This window comes from Gouania willdenowi, chromosome 24 (genome assembly GCF_900634775.1).
Source record: "Gouania willdenowi chromosome 24, fGouWil2.1, whole genome shotgun sequence".
Lineage (NCBI taxonomy): Eukaryota > Metazoa > Chordata > Actinopteri > Blenniiformes > Gobiesocidae > Gouania > Gouania willdenowi.
This window is the reverse complement of record NC_041066.1, coordinates 19,974,513-19,994,006: the sequence shown is the minus strand read 5'-3', so window position 1 is coordinate 19,994,006 and position 19,494 is coordinate 19,974,513. Positions and strand designations below refer to the sequence as shown.

The 19,494-nt window shown below is 36.9% G+C and overlaps 1 protein-coding gene across 8 annotated transcripts in view; it reads right to left on the bottom strand.

Moving 5' to 3' along the window:
• The window catches only part of gphnb (gephyrin b), a 123,602-nt gene extending 105,004 nt beyond the window's left edge, over positions 1 to 18,598 (bottom strand). For all 8 annotated transcript variants that reach the window (XM_028439378.1, XM_028439379.1, XM_028439385.1 and 5 more), the window contains exon 1: positions 18,463 to 18,598. In XM_028439378.1, coding sequence (XP_028295179.1) covers positions 18,463 to 18,526 — 64 coding nt within the window. In that variant the 5' untranslated portion in view covers positions 18,527 to 18,598. The remainder of the gene's footprint in view (positions 1 to 18,462) is intronic.
• Positions 18,599 to 19,494: the final 896 nt, after the last annotated feature.

Sequence of the window (19,494 nt, the reverse complement as noted above, 5' to 3'; positions counted from 1 at the left end):
ATTAGGATTGCATTTGCTCTACTAGCTTAGCAGCAACTGTAAACACAGCAGGACAAGCCATTTTAAATGTGAAACAACAAACAGAAAGTAGGGTGTAAATTCTTCCAAAGTTAGTTTGACCCGGTGTATCCCCTGAAACTTTAAAAATAGAATCTGTTCGGTTGGTGGAGCTTCCTGGGAGCATGTGTCACACACACATCAGTCAACGCATCGCACCTCAACATGGCTGGTCTTGTGGCCTTAGGAAAGACAGAGTAATGAAGAGGAGGGGGGGCGGGGGTCTGAAAAACTGACAAGCCAATGGACACCCTGGCAATGTGTCAATGAGTGGAAGGGCTGTTGCCAAGGGTGACAGCCAGAAGTCACAAGGCACTACAGCGCTGTGCAGAACTCCTTCTTTGCCTTCTTCATAAAAAAAAAAACTGCCTCACGTTCTTAAGAATTTCCTCTACCAGGGGTCAGCAACCCTAAATATCAAAGTTATCATTTTAGAGACTTACATACTGCTCAGCAACACAGTATATCACAAGCTGTGTTTCCATTACCCTTGGAAATGCGCAAAATCTAAATCTAATTCGCAATAAAAACTGGTAATAGAAACGTCTGAATTTAAAAGAAACACTAAAAAATCACTAACATAACAAATAACAAAGGAATACAGAGTGTTATAAGGAGGTTTGGAGCGTTAATCTTCCTGCAGCAAAGTCTTGCGAGATGAGATTTCACGGGAGTTACGAGGCGCCTGCCCAAAACAACCTTCAATGAAAACATGTTCAAAGCACAATTATACTTAGTCAACATTTAGAAATATCACTTTTATTGAGTGAAAATCTGTAACGAAAACCCAGCTATTGACAGGTGTCTTAAATACTCATCATTTATTGAATTATTGTAATATACTGGCTTAATTGTACACATAATGAGATTTGACCTTGGTGGTTAAAAAAAAGACTCACTTAAAACCAATAACTAAAGCCTTGCTTTTATTATAATCTATATTTTACACAGGAAACAAATAGAGCTGGGTATCATGGCCAATTTCCTGAACCAATTCGATTTTGATTAATCAGGTTTTGAATCAATTAATTATGATGATCTTTCAAATCTTACTTGGATATCAATAAGATGGTTCCAAAATTCTGACCTAAGTTGGGGCGGCTTACCCAGCATAGCTTCATCTGCCGTGTTTGCACTGAATTGAATACTCTAATGTTGAGCAGTCACAGCAGTCGACTTTGCTTTGCAGACTATAGTGCGAAACTACTGGGGTTAGGGTAAATAAAAAATCGATTTCATCACCTCTTATTCTTCTTTTTCTAAAGAAGCAAACAATTTAAATTCTACACTGTAAACCCAAATAAGTTACCAGAACTCAAAAAATTGAGGTAATTAACTTAAAAGTCAAAATTTTCCAGAATTGAAAAGGTTAGATGACTGACTACTTATACTTTTTGATAATAAAAATGTATTAAATTAAGGTGCTATATGAATTAGGTTTTTTTTTTGTTATTAATCCATATTTGAAACAACAGAAATAACAGGACTTTATCATTCTTAGCATGTAATTACTTAATTCTATGAAGTTGTACGTACGTTGTGTTTAAGTTAAGCTTTCTTATAAATACTGTAAATACAGTCCTATTTACTCAAAATTATTAGTTAAAGTTAGTCAACTTGATATAATTAAGTTAGTAGGACTTTTTTTTATATAACTGAGTATAAATTACTTAAGCTCAAATTGTGAAAAAAATAAATGAATATATATATTTATTTTTTCTGTAAAAACACTGTTATTTCAGTTTCCTGTGATTCTTGGGTTCACACAGCTATGTTTTCAAACTGCTTTAATACAGAAAAACTAAGTGTTGGCATAGCCACTGTCACCATGTGTCATCAGCAGCCAGACAGGCTTTAATAGATAATAGATATGTGTGCACTGTCCTCTTCCCCAGAGTGAACTACTACCACTACTACAGAGTTCTGGGCTTTAGATACCTTTTGAATGAGGAATAAAAAAAAACACAAAACACACAGGACTGTTGATGAATCAATACCATTTCCCCCCCCCCCCCTCATCCTTTTGCCCCCATTTAATCCCTCCACTGGCATCCCCTGCTCCATCCTTCCTTCAGCCTTAATTAACACCTCACACTGGGACACGGGATCTAACAACAGAGGCAGTAGACCATGAGAGTGACTCATCAGTTAAAACCACCACTGTATCTTTATCTCGATCTCCATCGCAATCATTCAGCAGCTTCTCAGAGCGCACAGGTTATCGCACGGGATTGACCTGAGCAACGGAGGGGGAATCCAATGGCTATCTCTATAACAAGGTGTAGAAAAGGACAACCTAGATATGCCACTGTCTTTACACCAACCTGTCTTGTAGGCAGGGTTGGGCTCAATTATAATTGTAATCGCGCAATTGATCAATAATTACAATTAATTGTCATTTTAAAAATCTGTTGCTGTAGCAATCGTAATGAAATTGTAATTGAGTTCAGATAATAGACTTTGTATTGTAATTGCCATGGAAATTATATAAAATTGTTGATTATAATTTAATGCTAAACTGGGGAACTATGTTACAGTTCTACACATATGTGTTAACAATTATTAAAATATGTTTCATATAGACAGATGTAGTTTATTGTCATTCATGCATACAAACTATAGGCGCATACAAAACAAATATTTCCACACAAGGCTCAACTATAGGCGTTAAAAATAAAAGTATAAATACACACAATAAAATGGTATAAAAACACACATTTGACAGTGATAAGCTTTCCCACATTTTACCATTTAAAAAAAATATTAAAACCTATATTTTCATTGATTAGGAAGTCTAACAAGGTAACCAATAGGATAGGAATGAAATTAGATGATAGATATTTGTCTTTAGTGTATTTTACAGCTGATGTATCATGAGATGCTAACAGAAAGCTAACAAGTGGAAATTGTAATTAATTGTAATTGAACTTTGGTAATTATTATAATTGTATTTTTTTATTTTCATTTTTTTTTGCCACATACGACAAAGACAAAAAATGCCATAGACCATAAACAATATTTACAAATCATATACATTATAATACAGTAAGTGTGTATGCATGTGTGTGTGTGCATGTGTGTGTGTGAGATATTATAATAATGGTATTGCACTATTAGAGGGTGAGGGGAGGAGACAAAAGCAAGTCAATAATAGTCAAATATGTGGGGGAAAGGAACGATATATAAATATTTATATACAGTACATATATATATACATACATACTGTATACAAAATAGATATAATACAATTGAGAGAAGAGAAGGAAAACAAAAAAATGAACTTCAAAATTAAGAACATAATTGTAATTGACTATCTGAGGACAAAATATAATTGTAATTAAACTGTAATTGGAAAAAAATGCTGGTAACTGTCATCATAACTGAATTGTAATTGAAAACGTAATTGTAACTGAAAATTGTAATTGACTAGAACCCTGCTTGTACGCCTTGTTGAGATAAATTTGTTCTATTTTATCAAAATATGTGTTAAAACACAAAAAATGCTGTAATTGTTTTCAAAAAATGACCAAAGTTGATTACATATTTTCACCTCGAGGGCCAGCAGTTATTTCAGCGTGCAGTGCATTCCAGGGCAATGACGTAAAACAGAGAAGAGCTTTTAGCGCGAGCATACGTTTACCTACAGAGAGTAGAAAGAATGCGTCATTGTGCTGCTCTCAGACGTCAATTTCAGTCGAGGCGATGAGGACGTGTGATGCAAGTGTCCTCAATCTTTGAAATGATGAGAAGTGGAAAAAAAAGAGAACAAGAAAGTGGACGCAAAGCTAAAAAAACAATCTTTAAGTGTTCAGTGTTCTCCACATAAGTCCAGGTTTCCAAAGAGACAAGCAGGGGCCATCAGAAGGGGATTGTAATTACAATCTGTATGAGACCATCATCCTTAAAAGATAAAGTCTTAGCTATCTTATCAATATAACTTTAAAAAATACCATGTTTTGAAAAAGACACTCAGTTAAAACATGTTCATCAGTAAAGCTCTGTCCTTGAAGAACCAGTGTTAATGTACGAGGTTGTTTGCTGTAAACTAAGGATGTATCAGGGTTCCTGCAGCTTCACTAGTCAAATTCAATTAAAGACTTTTTAAGACTTTTTATTGCCATTTGAAATTAAATTTAAGACCAAGTAAACACCAGTAAACACTCCTGGGGGTGGGGGGAGAACACCATAACAATTACATAGGGTTAGTGTAAATGTATTCCAGTGTCTAGTGCAGACATCAGGGATGTAATGATTCACTCAACCCCCGATACGATTCGATTCACGATACTGGGTTCACGATACTGGGTTCACGATATGATTCTCTCACGATTTATTTTACAAAATGGGACTGTAGAGAAATGAAGACTGGAAAATATTTATTTTTTTGGGGAAAAAAACTATAAAAAACTATACTGTTTTCCTTTTGTTTTTCATTGCCAAAAGAATCCCTTGATAAACTATTCAAAACAATGCAATTTAACTAAAAAGAAATCTTGAATGAAATAAATAAAGGAATAATACAAATGAAGAAGAAGCCTATTAATTTAAATTCTGGTTCTATAGTAAACAATGCAAAACTGCATAATAGTTCTTTTTAAAAGTGCAACTGAAAATGTATTTTGTGCCTTAACAATTGGACTTAAAAAAAACCAAAAACAGTCATTTCACTGTATTTAGGTCAGATATTTGTTTGGACCAACATGAACATGTTTAAAAGTAGAAGGCGGCCAGAAAGAAAGTATTAGCAGATCCCCCCCGCCGCCAACACTGCTGGTTAAAAAAAGTACTGCAATTCAATTTTCACAGTATCTATGTGAATCGTGATACCTATGAATCGATTTTTAACTGCCTAACGATTAATCGTTACATCCCTAGCAGACATGTAACTGGCGGCCCACAAAGTAAGCACACAAAAATACACAAAATAACAGTAAAATACACAAATAAAACAGATTTAAACAATCAAAATCGCTCTAAAAACCATTAAGGAAAATCTTTGTTGGACAAATTTACATTTCCCCATGTTGTTGAAAGTCCTGCTGCAACCACGTCACTGTTTTGTAGTTGGTTCTGCTGTCATAATTGAACAATGTTAGGGTAAATTAAAAAAAATTAAAAAATAAAAACGAATGTTACAATTTATTATTTTGAACTGTGAGACTAACTACAATTATAAAAATCATACTTATGTGTTAAAAATAAATGTACGGATTTTGATTTAAGGCCTTATTCTTAGATTGATGAATTCAATACTTTTCAAGACTTTTTAAAGATCTGTGGGAACCCTGTGCAATATGTTACCTTTGAAAACCTGGAGAATTTAACACGCATAATAAATACAATTTGTAAATACAATGTGTGAAGAAATGCTCAATAAAACCCAGAGGAGCTTTGAGCTTAACATATTATTTTTTATTTCTTACCCTTTATGAACACCTGGAGAATTTAGCATTCATAGATAAAATGTGTGACTAAAACATTTAAAGAAAAAATAATGTTCAATTAAACCCGGAGCAGCTTTGAGTTTAACATTTTTAAAAACTTGAAAATGTTAACCATAAAACTAAGGAACTAGCCTAACAGAAAAAAAGCTCAAACTACCAAAATGTAGCATCTTTTTACATCTTGACGTCATCTTTGAAGATCCTAAAAGTAACAAGCTCCTTTTTAAAAAGTAAGGAGTAAAAGTAAAAAGCCACACAAAAAAATATTACTCAAGTATAGATACCAGAAAAAACTAACAAAGTTTTTGTAATTCGTTAATTGTCACCTCTGCCAACTCTCCACTACGCCTACATGGCTTAAAGTGCTTTTTTAGACTCATCTATCAGAAAATGAAAAAAATGACAAAATATGTCTCATCTATCTAACACAGTCTAACTAATTTTTGCACCTGAAGAGTACTCAAAGGAATAATTATGTCAACGTGCCGGGAAACTGAAAAGTGGTTTGTGCAAATCTGTGGAGGACAATCACGTCTCGTGCACTCCACACCCCTCCAAGAAGCTGGAAATAAAAACCCTTTGCAGTGAGGAATTAATTCTCATTCTGTGTCCCTAATTCTGAATCATCTATTGTGGTCATGTGGACATACTACTTCAGTGCTGTTGACTGTGACAGCTGTGCGTGCTGTGCATGCAATGCAGAGCAAGTGCAGCGGTAGCAGGGTCATTCACTGCTGTAATTACTGCTACAGTATAAGCCCCGCCCACACTAAAGACAAATCCTTAACTCATGTAAAAACCCAGATTAAGATTTAGAGACAGAAAACTAGTGCACATGCCATGCAGGTGTTTTCTGCCAACAGTAAAAACAATTCAGTCAATTTGGCCATTTCTGGGGGGTTTTTTTTGGCTTAGTTGGGGTTCAAATAAGCCAGAAATGTTGGGGTTCAATTTTTCCCACCCCTCAACCCTATTTTTATGACACCATTTTCAAAATGGCCGTACTCCAAGTTGAATATGTCACATAATGACCCTTGTAACTTACACATAATCAAAAACTTTTATCAAAACAATTATGAGAAATATCCTGGCATGTCTTGAAGTTATAATGGAGTGGCAGCCATCTTGAAAATCCAACATGGCCACTAGAAAATCTGAAATTTTACATGTTTTTTCATCGTTGTGAGACCTGCATTTTGAAAGAAAACATCACATTTAAAACTGATAACATGAAGGAAATTCTGAGGAGCTGTATGCAAGGTATTGTTAAATCTTGTTTACATTAAGGGGCGTATTCACTAAGATCTGAAATAAAGGGTGGTCAACCTGTTGCATCCATATATCCTTTGGTGATGCAGTTTCCTCACCTTCTTCGAGAAATTCGCTAAGATTGCAGCAATGATTAGTGCACGTGCAGAAGTGGTGAAGACCGCCCTATTTAAATGAGTGTTTTTCTCATTCAATGTGGAGACATGAGTGCACAGAAGCACTCAATGACATTTGAGGAAGTTAAATTGGAGACAGATGGACTTCTCTGTCTATTGCACAAACATTTCATAATGTAGAAAACTAAATAAACAAATGAAAAAAAAAATTAAAAAAAATTCCCCTAATTTAACGTGGCTGCTCCATCAGGTCCTGTAACTTTGCTCTGATCAGTACATGAAAAATAGGCAGATTTGGACAGAAACCGTCCTATTGATCTGTTGATGCCATTGATATGAGTTAATACAGCAACGCAGTGACAATCAGTCTGCACCATTTGAAGTGTCAGACCTGTTTCTGTTTGTGTGAAATAACCATGGAACTAAACATAACAACCCTGGATCAATCTGTCACTGAGAATGTTCATGTACATACTATTTAATTTAAATGTTCTCCTGCACTACTCATCAATGCACTACTGCACTATTATCTTATAATTATTATATTTTATTATTATTTTTCTTTTTTTCTTTTTATATTATTATTATTATTATTATTATTATTATTATCATTATTATCATTATTATTATTATTATTATTATTATTATCTTGTTATTTTATTTAGTTTTGCACATTCTAGTCTAACTACTGTTTATATTTATGTTTATATTTAGTTATTTTTTTTCTAGTTGATTGTTATTATTTAATGTTTACACTATTAGAGCGAGCACAGTTCACCAAGTCAAATTCCTCGTGTGTATAACATACATTACTTGGTCAATAAAGTTGATTCTGATTCTGATCTACTGACCATCATCCAGCAGGTCTGACCTCCTGAGTAGTGCTGTGTCACCACGCTCATTGTGCCATCACTGCATAAATTACGCATCTGATCGGCTGATTCCGGTCTAATGCTCCTTCGACACCAGGATTTGATGATTAAAACATCACTAGAGTGCGTCCATAGCGCGCATAGCATCCTCTCTCCACCGCAGCGTCACCAGACTCCACACATGCACCTCCGCAGGTGTGAAGCTTTTTCTCTCCCTCACACACTCACACTTTTTTTTCTCATTCAGTGGCTGCTAATATTGGCTACTGTTTTATTTGAATTATTTTCTTATACTAGAAAAATTAACCGGAGCATTTTTTTCATCTCCGCTGTGTTTTGTGTCAACATTTACTGGAGCAGATCTCTGCGTGTGTGTTTGCACCTGCTCGTCAGTCGTACTATTTTCCAGTGCTAAAACAAACACCACAAACAGTTCCAGATTTGATGAATTGCATTGTGGCCACTGCATTAATTTATTTGCATGTCCCCCTCCCATTTTTTTGCTCCCCTTGTGAGCTCCGCCTACTACACATAATCATTAAAGGGAAAATGCGCTAAATGGATTGAGGGCACATTGCGACGTGCAGCAGCTGCGCACTCCTGATTCCCTGGGGTTTGTATGGCTTATTAGCATGTGGAGTGATGTTTGCACACGTTTTAATACCCCTAAACCTTAAGTTAATACGCCCCCTTTGTATACTCTGCATGGTATATGAAGAAAGGACTTTCAGCCATGTGGAAATTATACAATAGCTAATCATTTCTTAATATATATAAATTAAAATTGTTAAGAGATAAACCTAAACATCACTACAGGTTATTGAGTGTAGTCAAAAACAAAATTCTAGACAAATTTATAAATTTGTATTTATATTTATATCCATCACAGCATTAATAGAAAATTATGGAAAATTTCATATTTTCTGATTGGCTATGTTGGATTTTCAAGATGGCAGCCACTCTTTAATTGTTCTAATATATACCATGATTTTACTTAGATTAAAAAACATAGGTTCAGACACCAAGTTTATGATCGTATGAAACTTAGAAGGGTCATTATGTGGCATATTCAACCTGGAGGCGGCCATTTTGAAAATGGTGTCATAAACCGAGGTTGAGGGGCAGTAAAAATTTAACCCTGATATTTCTGGCTTATTTGAACCCTAAGCACGCCAAGTAATTTTGGCAATAACTTTTAATTTTAGGCATATTTCTGACATACCGCACCAGACTACCAGGCAAAACAAGAACTCTAAGATATAGCTTGAAAATGCTAACAAATACAGCTAGCTTTTTATTCTCTCTTCTCCTTTAAGTGCTTCTGGTCCAAATGTATGCCCCTTAAAATAGCATATTGTTGAACAGATGCCCATAGTAGCAGTTCAAAAATTATTCAACTAAACACAGACACAGTTAAGATAAAATAATGCTAATGGAAAAGCACATTCGTGGGGCTCACGGTTTCTCATCCAAACCACGTGTTTCTTTTTTTTAACCCAGAGTAATGGGGGTCGACATTTACTTTTGTGCTTTGGTTATCCTGTCAAGATTTCAGCTTTGTCAGGATATTATGTTTGTCTGTCGCAGTGTCAACAGGAAGGGAAACGTGGGAGAGTAATGACGTCGCAGAAATAATGGGAGCAGAGATGGAGGAGTGGCCATGAGGACCTTCACAATGACTTTTTTTCAGTGTGCTTTGCAGTTTAGTGGAGGATTCATCATCCCCATAGATAACTGGCCCAGTCCGGCTAATGTGGGAAAAAAAAAGTGTTTGAATTCATGTCACTGTAAGAAACTGTAGTGTTGTTGACCTAAAAAGAGGACCACTGTTGTTCTGATCTACGGCCTTTATAAACTTTTACAACTCAAGTACAAAGAAATAAGTCATTAAAGTCATTTTTAATTCACACTCAATCATAATTAAAGCTATTTATCAATTCAAGACAAGCTTGTGTCCAATCCTGCTTTAATCTGAACAATTGGCCCCTGAGTGAGACGTGAGCTCTTCGCTTTAACATTGTCAAAATCGGGGACATTGTGTCTTAGATTTGGCATCAAACTCTGATGTGACTAAGTCGTTATAGATCCTGAGCTGTTAAGGAAAGTTTGGAACAAACTCCAGAGATTAAATTATGTGGAAAGCAGATTAAATAGTTCTTACCATTAACATACCTATAAGTATATGTACATCCACATGCACGCGCTCTCATTGACGAGAGGCTGAAGTTAACGTGCACTATACACCTTTAACATTTGACCTTAGTGTTGTGAATAAACATAAACGACATAAACATTAGCTCACTAAAGACATATTTTACCAGCAAAGTTACACATTAGCAGTAATGTGTAACTTCATAAATAAGAGACACCCATATGTAGAATATGCAGGTTCTCCTAGTGCAGGGATTCTCAACCTTGGGGTCAGGACCCCATTTGCCAAATCTCCATCACATTTCAATGCCTTTTCTGCAAATTTTTTTAATAAACTCTTTCCATCACTTTTCCCACCTAATGTCACACATGTTGACCCATAATTGTCAATTTTTTAACCTCTTTTCACCATATTTCATGCTTATTTTTACCAATTTAACCGCGTTCATGATTTGTCATGCCCAATATTTGCCAGTTTAAACTAATTGTTCCTACTTTTTAAAGGAGACATATCATGCCTTTTTACATATAAATCATACAGTTGTGGTCTATATAAAGCGGAACTGCAATGCTTGGGTCTGAATTCCTCATTATTATAGCTCCACAGGCCCCTTTTCTGATGTGCTTCTGAGAGCAACTCGTTTTGGTGCGGTCTCTTTAAATGCAAATGAGACCTTCATACCCCGCCCCCTCTCCAGGTTGCAGAGGTGACACTCGGTTCAACTCCACCCTGTTCGGCCATTTTTGTAGTTTGATCGAAGAGATACAATTATGTAGCTGCGCAGAAACTTTTTATTCACGTTATTTACAAAATGTCAACAACAGAAGACTTGTCCATCCAGCCTTACTTGTTCAAGCCAGAGGCGGACTCGGCGGAGCGAGATGAAAATGAAGATGATGAACCTGCAGAACAATGTCTTCATATGGATGTTAACAAGTGAGCTAACACAAGCGCCGAGCTAACATAAGCGCCGAGCTAACGCTAGCGCCAAGCTAACGTCACGAAATGCATTTTAATACAGTCTTTTCGGAGACAAACACGGCAAAATGAAATGACTAATGAAAACTTTAGACTTAAATTAAATCACGTAGGCCATATCATCAAGGATCTAAAACGAGCACACAGCGCGAACATATGAAGATGGTGTAACTGCTAATGCTAACAAAACAATGACAGGGACGTCTTATCACCACACTTTTTAGCGTTATTTACAGCTTACCGACGTGCTCTGTTCATCGTCTCCAAAGATGACCCCTCAATCAGACAAAGTCTTTCGGCAAATCCTTCTTTATACTGGCGGAGGTTGCTGAAGCAGTCACCCTTGAAGTGCTTCGCACACACAAAAATGACCTTACCCACAGATGTGGGTACATTTCCGTGAAAAATAAAACTCAACCAGGCACTTCGAAAAGGTTCTGATGATGTAGCGTGTGGGTTACTACATCCAACAACCGAACATTTTGACTCCTCTCGTAATTTCGGCATCCTTGAGCTTGGACTACAAAATAAAAGCGAGAAATAAAAATAGCGAATTGCTCGAAGTGTTGAGCCTGGAGTCAATGTCCTAATTTGGCAGTTCCGCTGCAAATACTGTGACGTTATTGTTCAAAAAATGCAATAGAGAATAGAAAAATTGAAACAGATTGAAAAATATGACCAAAACAGAATATAAAGATATCAACAGAGCACCTGAAGAGACTAATTTGAACTTTTCTGTACTTCTAAACACTCAACACTAAATATACAACAAAATGCATTTAAGGGCTAAAAAAGTGGATTTAGCATGATATGCCCCCTTTAAGTTACATTACCCCAACCCTTTCCCCCCATTTCTGCCACTTTTAAGCCAATATTGACACTTTGAACCCTTTTTACCACCTTTTCTATCCGTTTTTGTCCACTCTAATTTGCAACTTTTAACCAATTTCTGTGGTTTTAAAATCTCATTTCATCACATTTTCCACCATTTTTGATCACTTTTAACCCATTTATGATTAAAACAAAGATTTACATCTTTAAGACGGCTATATACTATGGCACATGTCACAATAAACTTCCTAGAAAACAGTGGATATTATTCAGATAAATAAGACTTTATGGATGTCCCCCAAAAAGCTATCCCCTTTATTCCCCCTTATAGATAGCCCTGTTTCCACATGACTGTTCTTCAATGTTCATGTCTGTGTTCAACCACCTTCAGGTATAGTGGGGGTCCCCGGTCTCTGGCACTTTTATATTGGGGGTCACGGGCTGAAAAGGTTGAAAACCACTGCCCCAGTGCATGCATAGGCCATCTCTATGGTATTTACATTTCTCTGGTTAGTTCACATTTAACAATAAATGTCAATGTGCGTCCATGAATAAAACCATCTGTATCTGTTTGTATACCCATCCAGCACAAACCTTTCATTATTTCCAGGTAAAAACGCTGACAGATAAAGGTTTACAATCTAGTCTGAACCTAAAAACACATGCAGCAAGCGTTCCGTTGCAGGTGCACATATTCTTTCAAAATGAACGAAAGCAAAGGTGAGTGCTTAGACCCTGCGGCAAGCAAAAGCACGAGACAATTAAAAGCCAGTGTTGAGATAGAAGAAACACAAGCAATGTGGGAGGAGTGTGTGCACGCAAAACTACACACTATCACTGCACAGAAAAAACACACATCACAAACGGTTGAGGAAAGCATAAGGCTTCACTACAGGGGGACGTCTTTAACAAAGGGCGTCAACTTTACCTCAATTACCCTGATTCGTACATTCAACACTTCACAAAATACATCAGGGTTGGGGTCAATTATAATTGTAATTGAGTAATTGTAATTTAAAAAAACTTCTGCTGGCATAATCGTAATTAAATTGTAATTCAGTTTAAATAAATGACCTTGTAATTGTCATAATAATAGACTGACAGAGGCGAGACTGCCATAGTGCGCCATCGGTCCCTCCGACCACCACCAACACTCACTCACACACCACATTTATACTAGGCAATGTGGGTAAAGTGCCTTGCCCAAGGACACAATGACAGTGACAGGAATAGAGTGGGATTCGATCCCCCAACCCTTGGGTTATTGAATGACCCACTCTACCACTCAGCCATGGTCAATTATAATTTAACGCAAAACTGGGGGAACATGTTATAGTTCTACACATGTAATTAACAATTATTAAAATATGTTCCATATCAAGCTTTCTTATATTTTACAATTTAAAAAATATATAAATCGAGGGGTATACTAACACAAAACAGGCTCAGACGCCCACACCAAAAATATTAAAACCTATATTTTCATTGATTAGAAAGCCTGACAAGCTAATCAATAGATGGGAAACAAATTAGATGATAGATAGTATTTTTTAGTGTATTTTACAGCTGATTCAGTCCCTGTTATCATGAAAGCTAACACAAGAGGAAGGTTAACTTTTATTAGGTTATTTATTTCAGGCTCAGTAATTGTGATTAATTGTAATTGAACTTAAGTAACTGTAATTGTAATTCCTTTTTTTTTTTTTTTTTTAAATGCTGGTCGTATTTGAATTGTAATTGAACATGGATAATTTAAAATGTAATTGACCCAAACTCACACACACTGACGGCTAATCTCCCACACTCTGTTTCCAGGCTCTAAACACAGCGTCCCCTGGGCTGCGTCACCTGTCTGATGGGATGCATGGATAAGTGATGGAGGAGCGTAAGCCAAGGTCTCATCTGCTCCCCAGCGAGCGAGTGCAGAAGCTGGCAGATGACCTTTGACCCCGGGGGGAGGATGGGAAAATCGAGCACCGGCCCCTTGCTCAATTTGCATTCTGCTCACTCAGGCCATGCAGCACAGGGACCCAAGTAGACAAACAAAATGAGCGCTGAGCATATAAGCCCCAGGTATGGTAACAAGAGAGTCAACCTTTAAAGTGTTGCTTGTCAATGATTGCACAGGGAGGACGAATGTGTTATTAAAATTCATTTTCTGAAAAAAAAAATAAAAAATGGCTATTGTCAACGAGACGATGACAAACTCCTACAGTGGATTAAACCTTAAAGCTAAAGGCATGATAAAACATCAACTTTGATGCTTTGTTTTCCAGAGTACATGTCCTTCAGGGTTGAAGTCAATTACATATTTTAGTTACCAAATACGTTTTCAATTACCCATGTTCAATTAAAATAAAATTACGATTACAGCGACTAGGAATTTTTCCAATTAGAATTAAATTTCTATTATTTTTTTATCCTCAAAAAGGCAATTACAATAACGTACTGAATTACAAAAGTTCAATTACAATTAATCACAATTACTGAGCCTGAAAAAAATAACCTAATAAATGTTAAGCTTCCTCTTGTGTTAGCTTTCTGTTAGCGTCTATAATGATAACAGAACCTAAATTCAGCTGTAAAATACACTAAAAACAAACATTATTTCTCATCTATTGGTTACCGTGTTAGGCTTCCTAATCAATGAAAATATTGGTTTTAATTTTTTTGCTGTGGGTGTCTGAGACTTTTTTCACCATACCCCTAGATTTAAATTGTTTTTTTAAATGGTAAAATGTGGAAAAGCTTGAAATGAAACATATTTTAATAATTGTTAAATACATACGTGTAGAACTGTACGACAGCAACAGATTTTCAAGATTACAATGAGAATTGCACCATAACTGTAATTAATTATCAATTACGCGAATACAATTATAATTCACCCCAACCCTGATTTTCTTCATTTACACACAAATATATCAAAAGGCTTGTCCCATTTATGCGGGAATTATCAACACTGCACAGTAAGATCAAACAAGCAATCTGTCACTAAGATGGAAAACAACTGGGGAAACAATCACGTGATTGATAACATATGAACAAATTAACCCTCTCTTTTATTGTGGCATTAATGTTATGAAACAACCATACTATAAAACCTATATCTAACATTCAATGAACTTGTGACAAATTTCAGCCACATAAGAGTAGGGGACAGAAGAGGCTTGAGTTTAGCTGTATCTATATATCTACACTGTAGGGCCGTGTTGTAAATGTCATACTCATGTACTACTCACAGTAAGTCTGAAGTAGAAATGAGTACAAATTCATTCACATTAGATAGTTTTAAAAGACTGAGTACGCGAGAAATACCTGGATGTATACTATATCGCACACGTGTCAAACCCGACCCTTTAGAGCATCCAATCTGGCCCGCAGGAGAAAGTAAAAATGACAGAAAAAACATGAATCATTGAGTAAATAAATTACCAAATAATCCAGTGGGGGTGGGTGGGAAAAAAAAAAAAAAAAAAATCGATTGACATAAGAATCATAATTCTAATTATCCACAATTATAAATCGATTCATAAACTTCAAAAATCAAACAATACAAGTAGAAACACAAAACCAAAAACAACAAAAAACAGACAAAGTACGGGACAAAAGCAGTTATACAATTCTTGTAGTCACTGAGAATTGAGAAAGGGGCAGCTGGCCTAAGCTTTTATTTAGGTAATTTATTACGTTATTTCTTGTACAGTACGTACGTTTTTATTTGTTTAGCATGAATAAATGTTACCTTTTGCCTTAAGTTTGCCTTTGTGTGATTATATCATTGGAATCAGTTTATTTAAAATCATCTAATACAAACTGTTTTGCTTTGATACCATAATTTGCCTTAACACACTATGCATTGTATCAATTTTTGAATCAAGAATCGTTTGAATAGAGAATCGATTTAGAATCGAATCGTGACCCTAAGAATCAAAATTGAATCATGAGAGACCTAAAGATTCATATCCCTATAATTCAGTTGTAGATGTCTTAAATCCCCCAATTTAATGAAAATCCACAATAGTTTTGGGGGTTTGCATTTTTCCTATGTTTTTATCGCATGAATGCAGTTATTTTTAATTGCCAATTGTGGAAAGAACTCTCAATTTTTCCGCAAATTTGGCAATTTCCATTCCACAAAATACCTGCAAATTGCACTAAAAAATAGCCATGCAAACAACAGCACAACTCCCCCAGCCAAACTCTTGGGGTACCTGGTATCAGACTTGCACAAGCCATGAGCACGATGGACACACGAGTCAAACTCCACCGGCCCATGATGCATTGCGAGCGGAATGTAAATCCTTGTTTCAAAATAAAAGCGTCTCTTCTTGTCTTCCATAAGTTTTTTTTTATTTACAAAATAAAATAACAAAACGGGCTTGCAGCCACCCATCCCACCCCAACGACTCGCCCATACATTCATACCACAATCATTCCATTAGTTTTTAACACTTTTGTAAATAGGGCTCTTGTTTTAAAGTTAACCGGAGGTTTTGTCAGTAGCACAATGCCGAGTCTCCGAAGATCTCCAAAACGTTGGCATGAAATGTGTATACGCAAGTTTTGTGGATCAAATAACCACATGTTGATATTCTACTTGGTCACTAGGGGTGTGCCATCAAAGTTACCTCACGATTCGATTAGATTACAATTCAGGGCTATTATGATATTAACGATTATCACGATTTCCGATGGATCTCGGAAATGCGCCCGATGACGGCCAGCCAGGAACCAGGAATGCACTGATACCTCTTGGCCAACTTTAAAATTATAGGATACGTCACTTGATTCTTTCAAACGCAAGCTTTTAATCTGGATGAGTGAATCTCACGATCAGTAACTAGCCAAAAAGTTAGCTGCCGCTATCGCCATTCGCGACTTTCACTGTCGTTCCGCGAGCAGCCGTCGTGTTCCTGTCATCTTTTAACATTTATGAATCGTTAACAAATCGTCACGTGTTGAATCACGATTGAACTAATAATTCAATTATTGGCACACTTCTATTGGTCACTTTCTCACTTAAAATGCTTTCAGAACTTTCAAAGGTGGAGAATCAATGGAGATATCTAGCCTCAGTGTGATTCAGGTTTTTGACGTTGTAGGACCGGAATGCATCTTGGGAAACTTAGAAGTATACTTCAGTGGGAACGGTCATCATCCTAATCATCCTAACTATATTTTTAGTATATAGTAGACAGTATATACTCATTGAGTTTGTAGTGCATAGTACGGAGTGTGCCATTTCGAACACAGCCTAGGTGTAGCTATCTCCTGCAGTATTTACTGTGGCAGGGTCAGTACCGCACTGATTTGTGAGTGACACTGGATTTCAGCACCACGGACAGCACTCTGCTAGGAGAGGAGGAAGAGGAGGAGGAGGAAGGAAAGGGTGATGATCAGGAGGAGAAGGAATGGAGAAGGCGATGAGTGGCCATGGTGTTGTTAGTGTTGAGGGGTTTCCCTGGCAGATTTCAAGTGAGAGGGTCTTACACAGTCATTCCTCCGTCGCTACACACACACACACACACACACCGCCCACCACCACCAGCAGCAGCTCCTCCGTAGCAAGATTTTGATACTAAGGAATACTGTGTGTGTGTGTGTGTGTGAGGGTGAGAGAGGAAGATCACTGCTTTCATGAAATATTGATTGCCCCACCGCACACACAGGATGGACAGAGCTATAGGAAAGAGAGATGGGGAAGGAAGGAAAGGCGTGGGACACACACACACATTCCTTTGGACCATTAACATGCATCCACAACATCATCTGCTACTGTAAAGTCGAATCATTTCTGATAATGCTTTGGGATCGGAAACATGACAGAGCACACACACATATATAAAGATACTGACACCGATTAAAGAAAATTGCACTCTACGCATAGGTTTTTGTTATTTGGTGAGGGGTGCATCACCAACCTATTGTGCTGCGTACAGAGGAATGTCAGAAGGTGGTGGTTCTGTGATGTGTGTGGGGGGGGTCCAGACTTACTAAAACCATGAGGCTAAAGGCTGCCATCAGGTTCCAATAACCCAACCTCCCCATTTTCTGTCAAACTGTCATTATTCACCATCCAATACCTCCCCATCATCAGCACCACGACTTTTCACCATTTGCCTCTCCATCATCATCATCATCATCATCATCATCATCATCATCCTTTGATCCGAACAGGCCATGGATGAGCTCACATCCACATCCAGCAACAGCAGCAACCAGCAGCAACCTCCAGCAACTGTCGTGAGGAACATCTCCCAAAAGAGAGCGCTGCGGTCAGCTGGCTGTCTTTAAAAAACATGTCATCTACAAGCTGAGTAATATCTATAGCAGCAACACAACACAACACAACACAACACAACACAACACAACACAACACAACACAACACATGGTCAAGTGTAATTTTCAGCTGTGACATGCGGATAGACGCATGAATTATTCAGAGCACATCAACTAAAACAGCAGCACGACGAGCGATCCACACACACCGATGAAGAGCACATCATCCCCCCGCTGGAAGAGCATCAGCACCGGGGTTCCACAGCACCAGGAGGACGGAGGGAAGGGAAAAGGGCCAGGCTTTAAATCACCCACAGACGGACAAACGGAAAAAAAAAAAAAAAGAAAAAAGAAAAAAAAAAAAAAAAAAAACCAGCCGACAGCAGCAGGAAGAGCCGGGCGGACAACAGCCGGTGGACATGAAATCACTGGCTAATGTCAGCTATAGACATAGACTCACCTGTCAGGACTCCGACCCGGATTTGGTGGTCGTGGTTCGTTAAAATCATCCCGTCTGACGCCATGATTAGCAGCGCTGTCGCCCGCACCGAGAACTCACGGCAGGGCCCAGAGCCGAGCACATCGAACCAAGGGGGAGGGAGGGAGGAAGAGCAGGGAATGATACAGGAGGGAGAAAAAAATAAGCAAAACAGACGAGATGAGTAGAAAACCGAGCGATCACTGAGTGAGAGCTGGGTTAGGATGGAAGTAGATTTGTGCCTTTATTATTAAATTTAAATAAAAAAAAAAGAAAAAAGAAAAAAATTCAGTTAAAAGAGAATTCAAATGCAATTATTTGGGTATCAATTTTTTTATTTATTTTTTTGCATTTGAACGCTTTTTCTTTAATTGAAAATATTTATTTTTCATTAAAGTAAACTTTTTTGATTGAAAAGGCTTCTTTTTTTTGATTGATTGAAGTGATTTCTCTTTTTGTTTTCATTATTACAGACACAAATCTACCTCCATGGTAAAATGTCTGATACTCTTTCTCCTCAGATCCCTTTTTGTGTGTCTGCAGTTAACACTCCTTTTCCATTTTCCATTAATGCATGCCAACTTTCAGAGGTGAAAGTAATGGATTACAAGCACTTACGTTACTGTGACTGAGTTTTTATGGGTACTTTTTTTAATTCTAAAAATTCTAAATCTGTCATTTTACTTGTACTCAAGTATGTTTTAAAAAAAAAAAAAGGAAAGTAATTGTTTACATTTCTAAACCCAACCGTTAATGAGAAAATTATCCTTTATTGTAATTATTTTTTTAATTTCCGTTTCATGGCACATTGAACATGATCCATTTGTTCTTAATCGTACCATTTCTGATCAAGGCCCAGCCACTGTTGGGGTTTCTACCTCTTGTGTTGTTACCCACAGGGCACATTTGGCATGGCACTGTTTCAGAGTTCATACATTTAGCTATACTTGTACTTTTTTGAAAAATTAAATTATTAAAAAAAAAAATTTAAAAAAAATGTACATTTTGACAAAC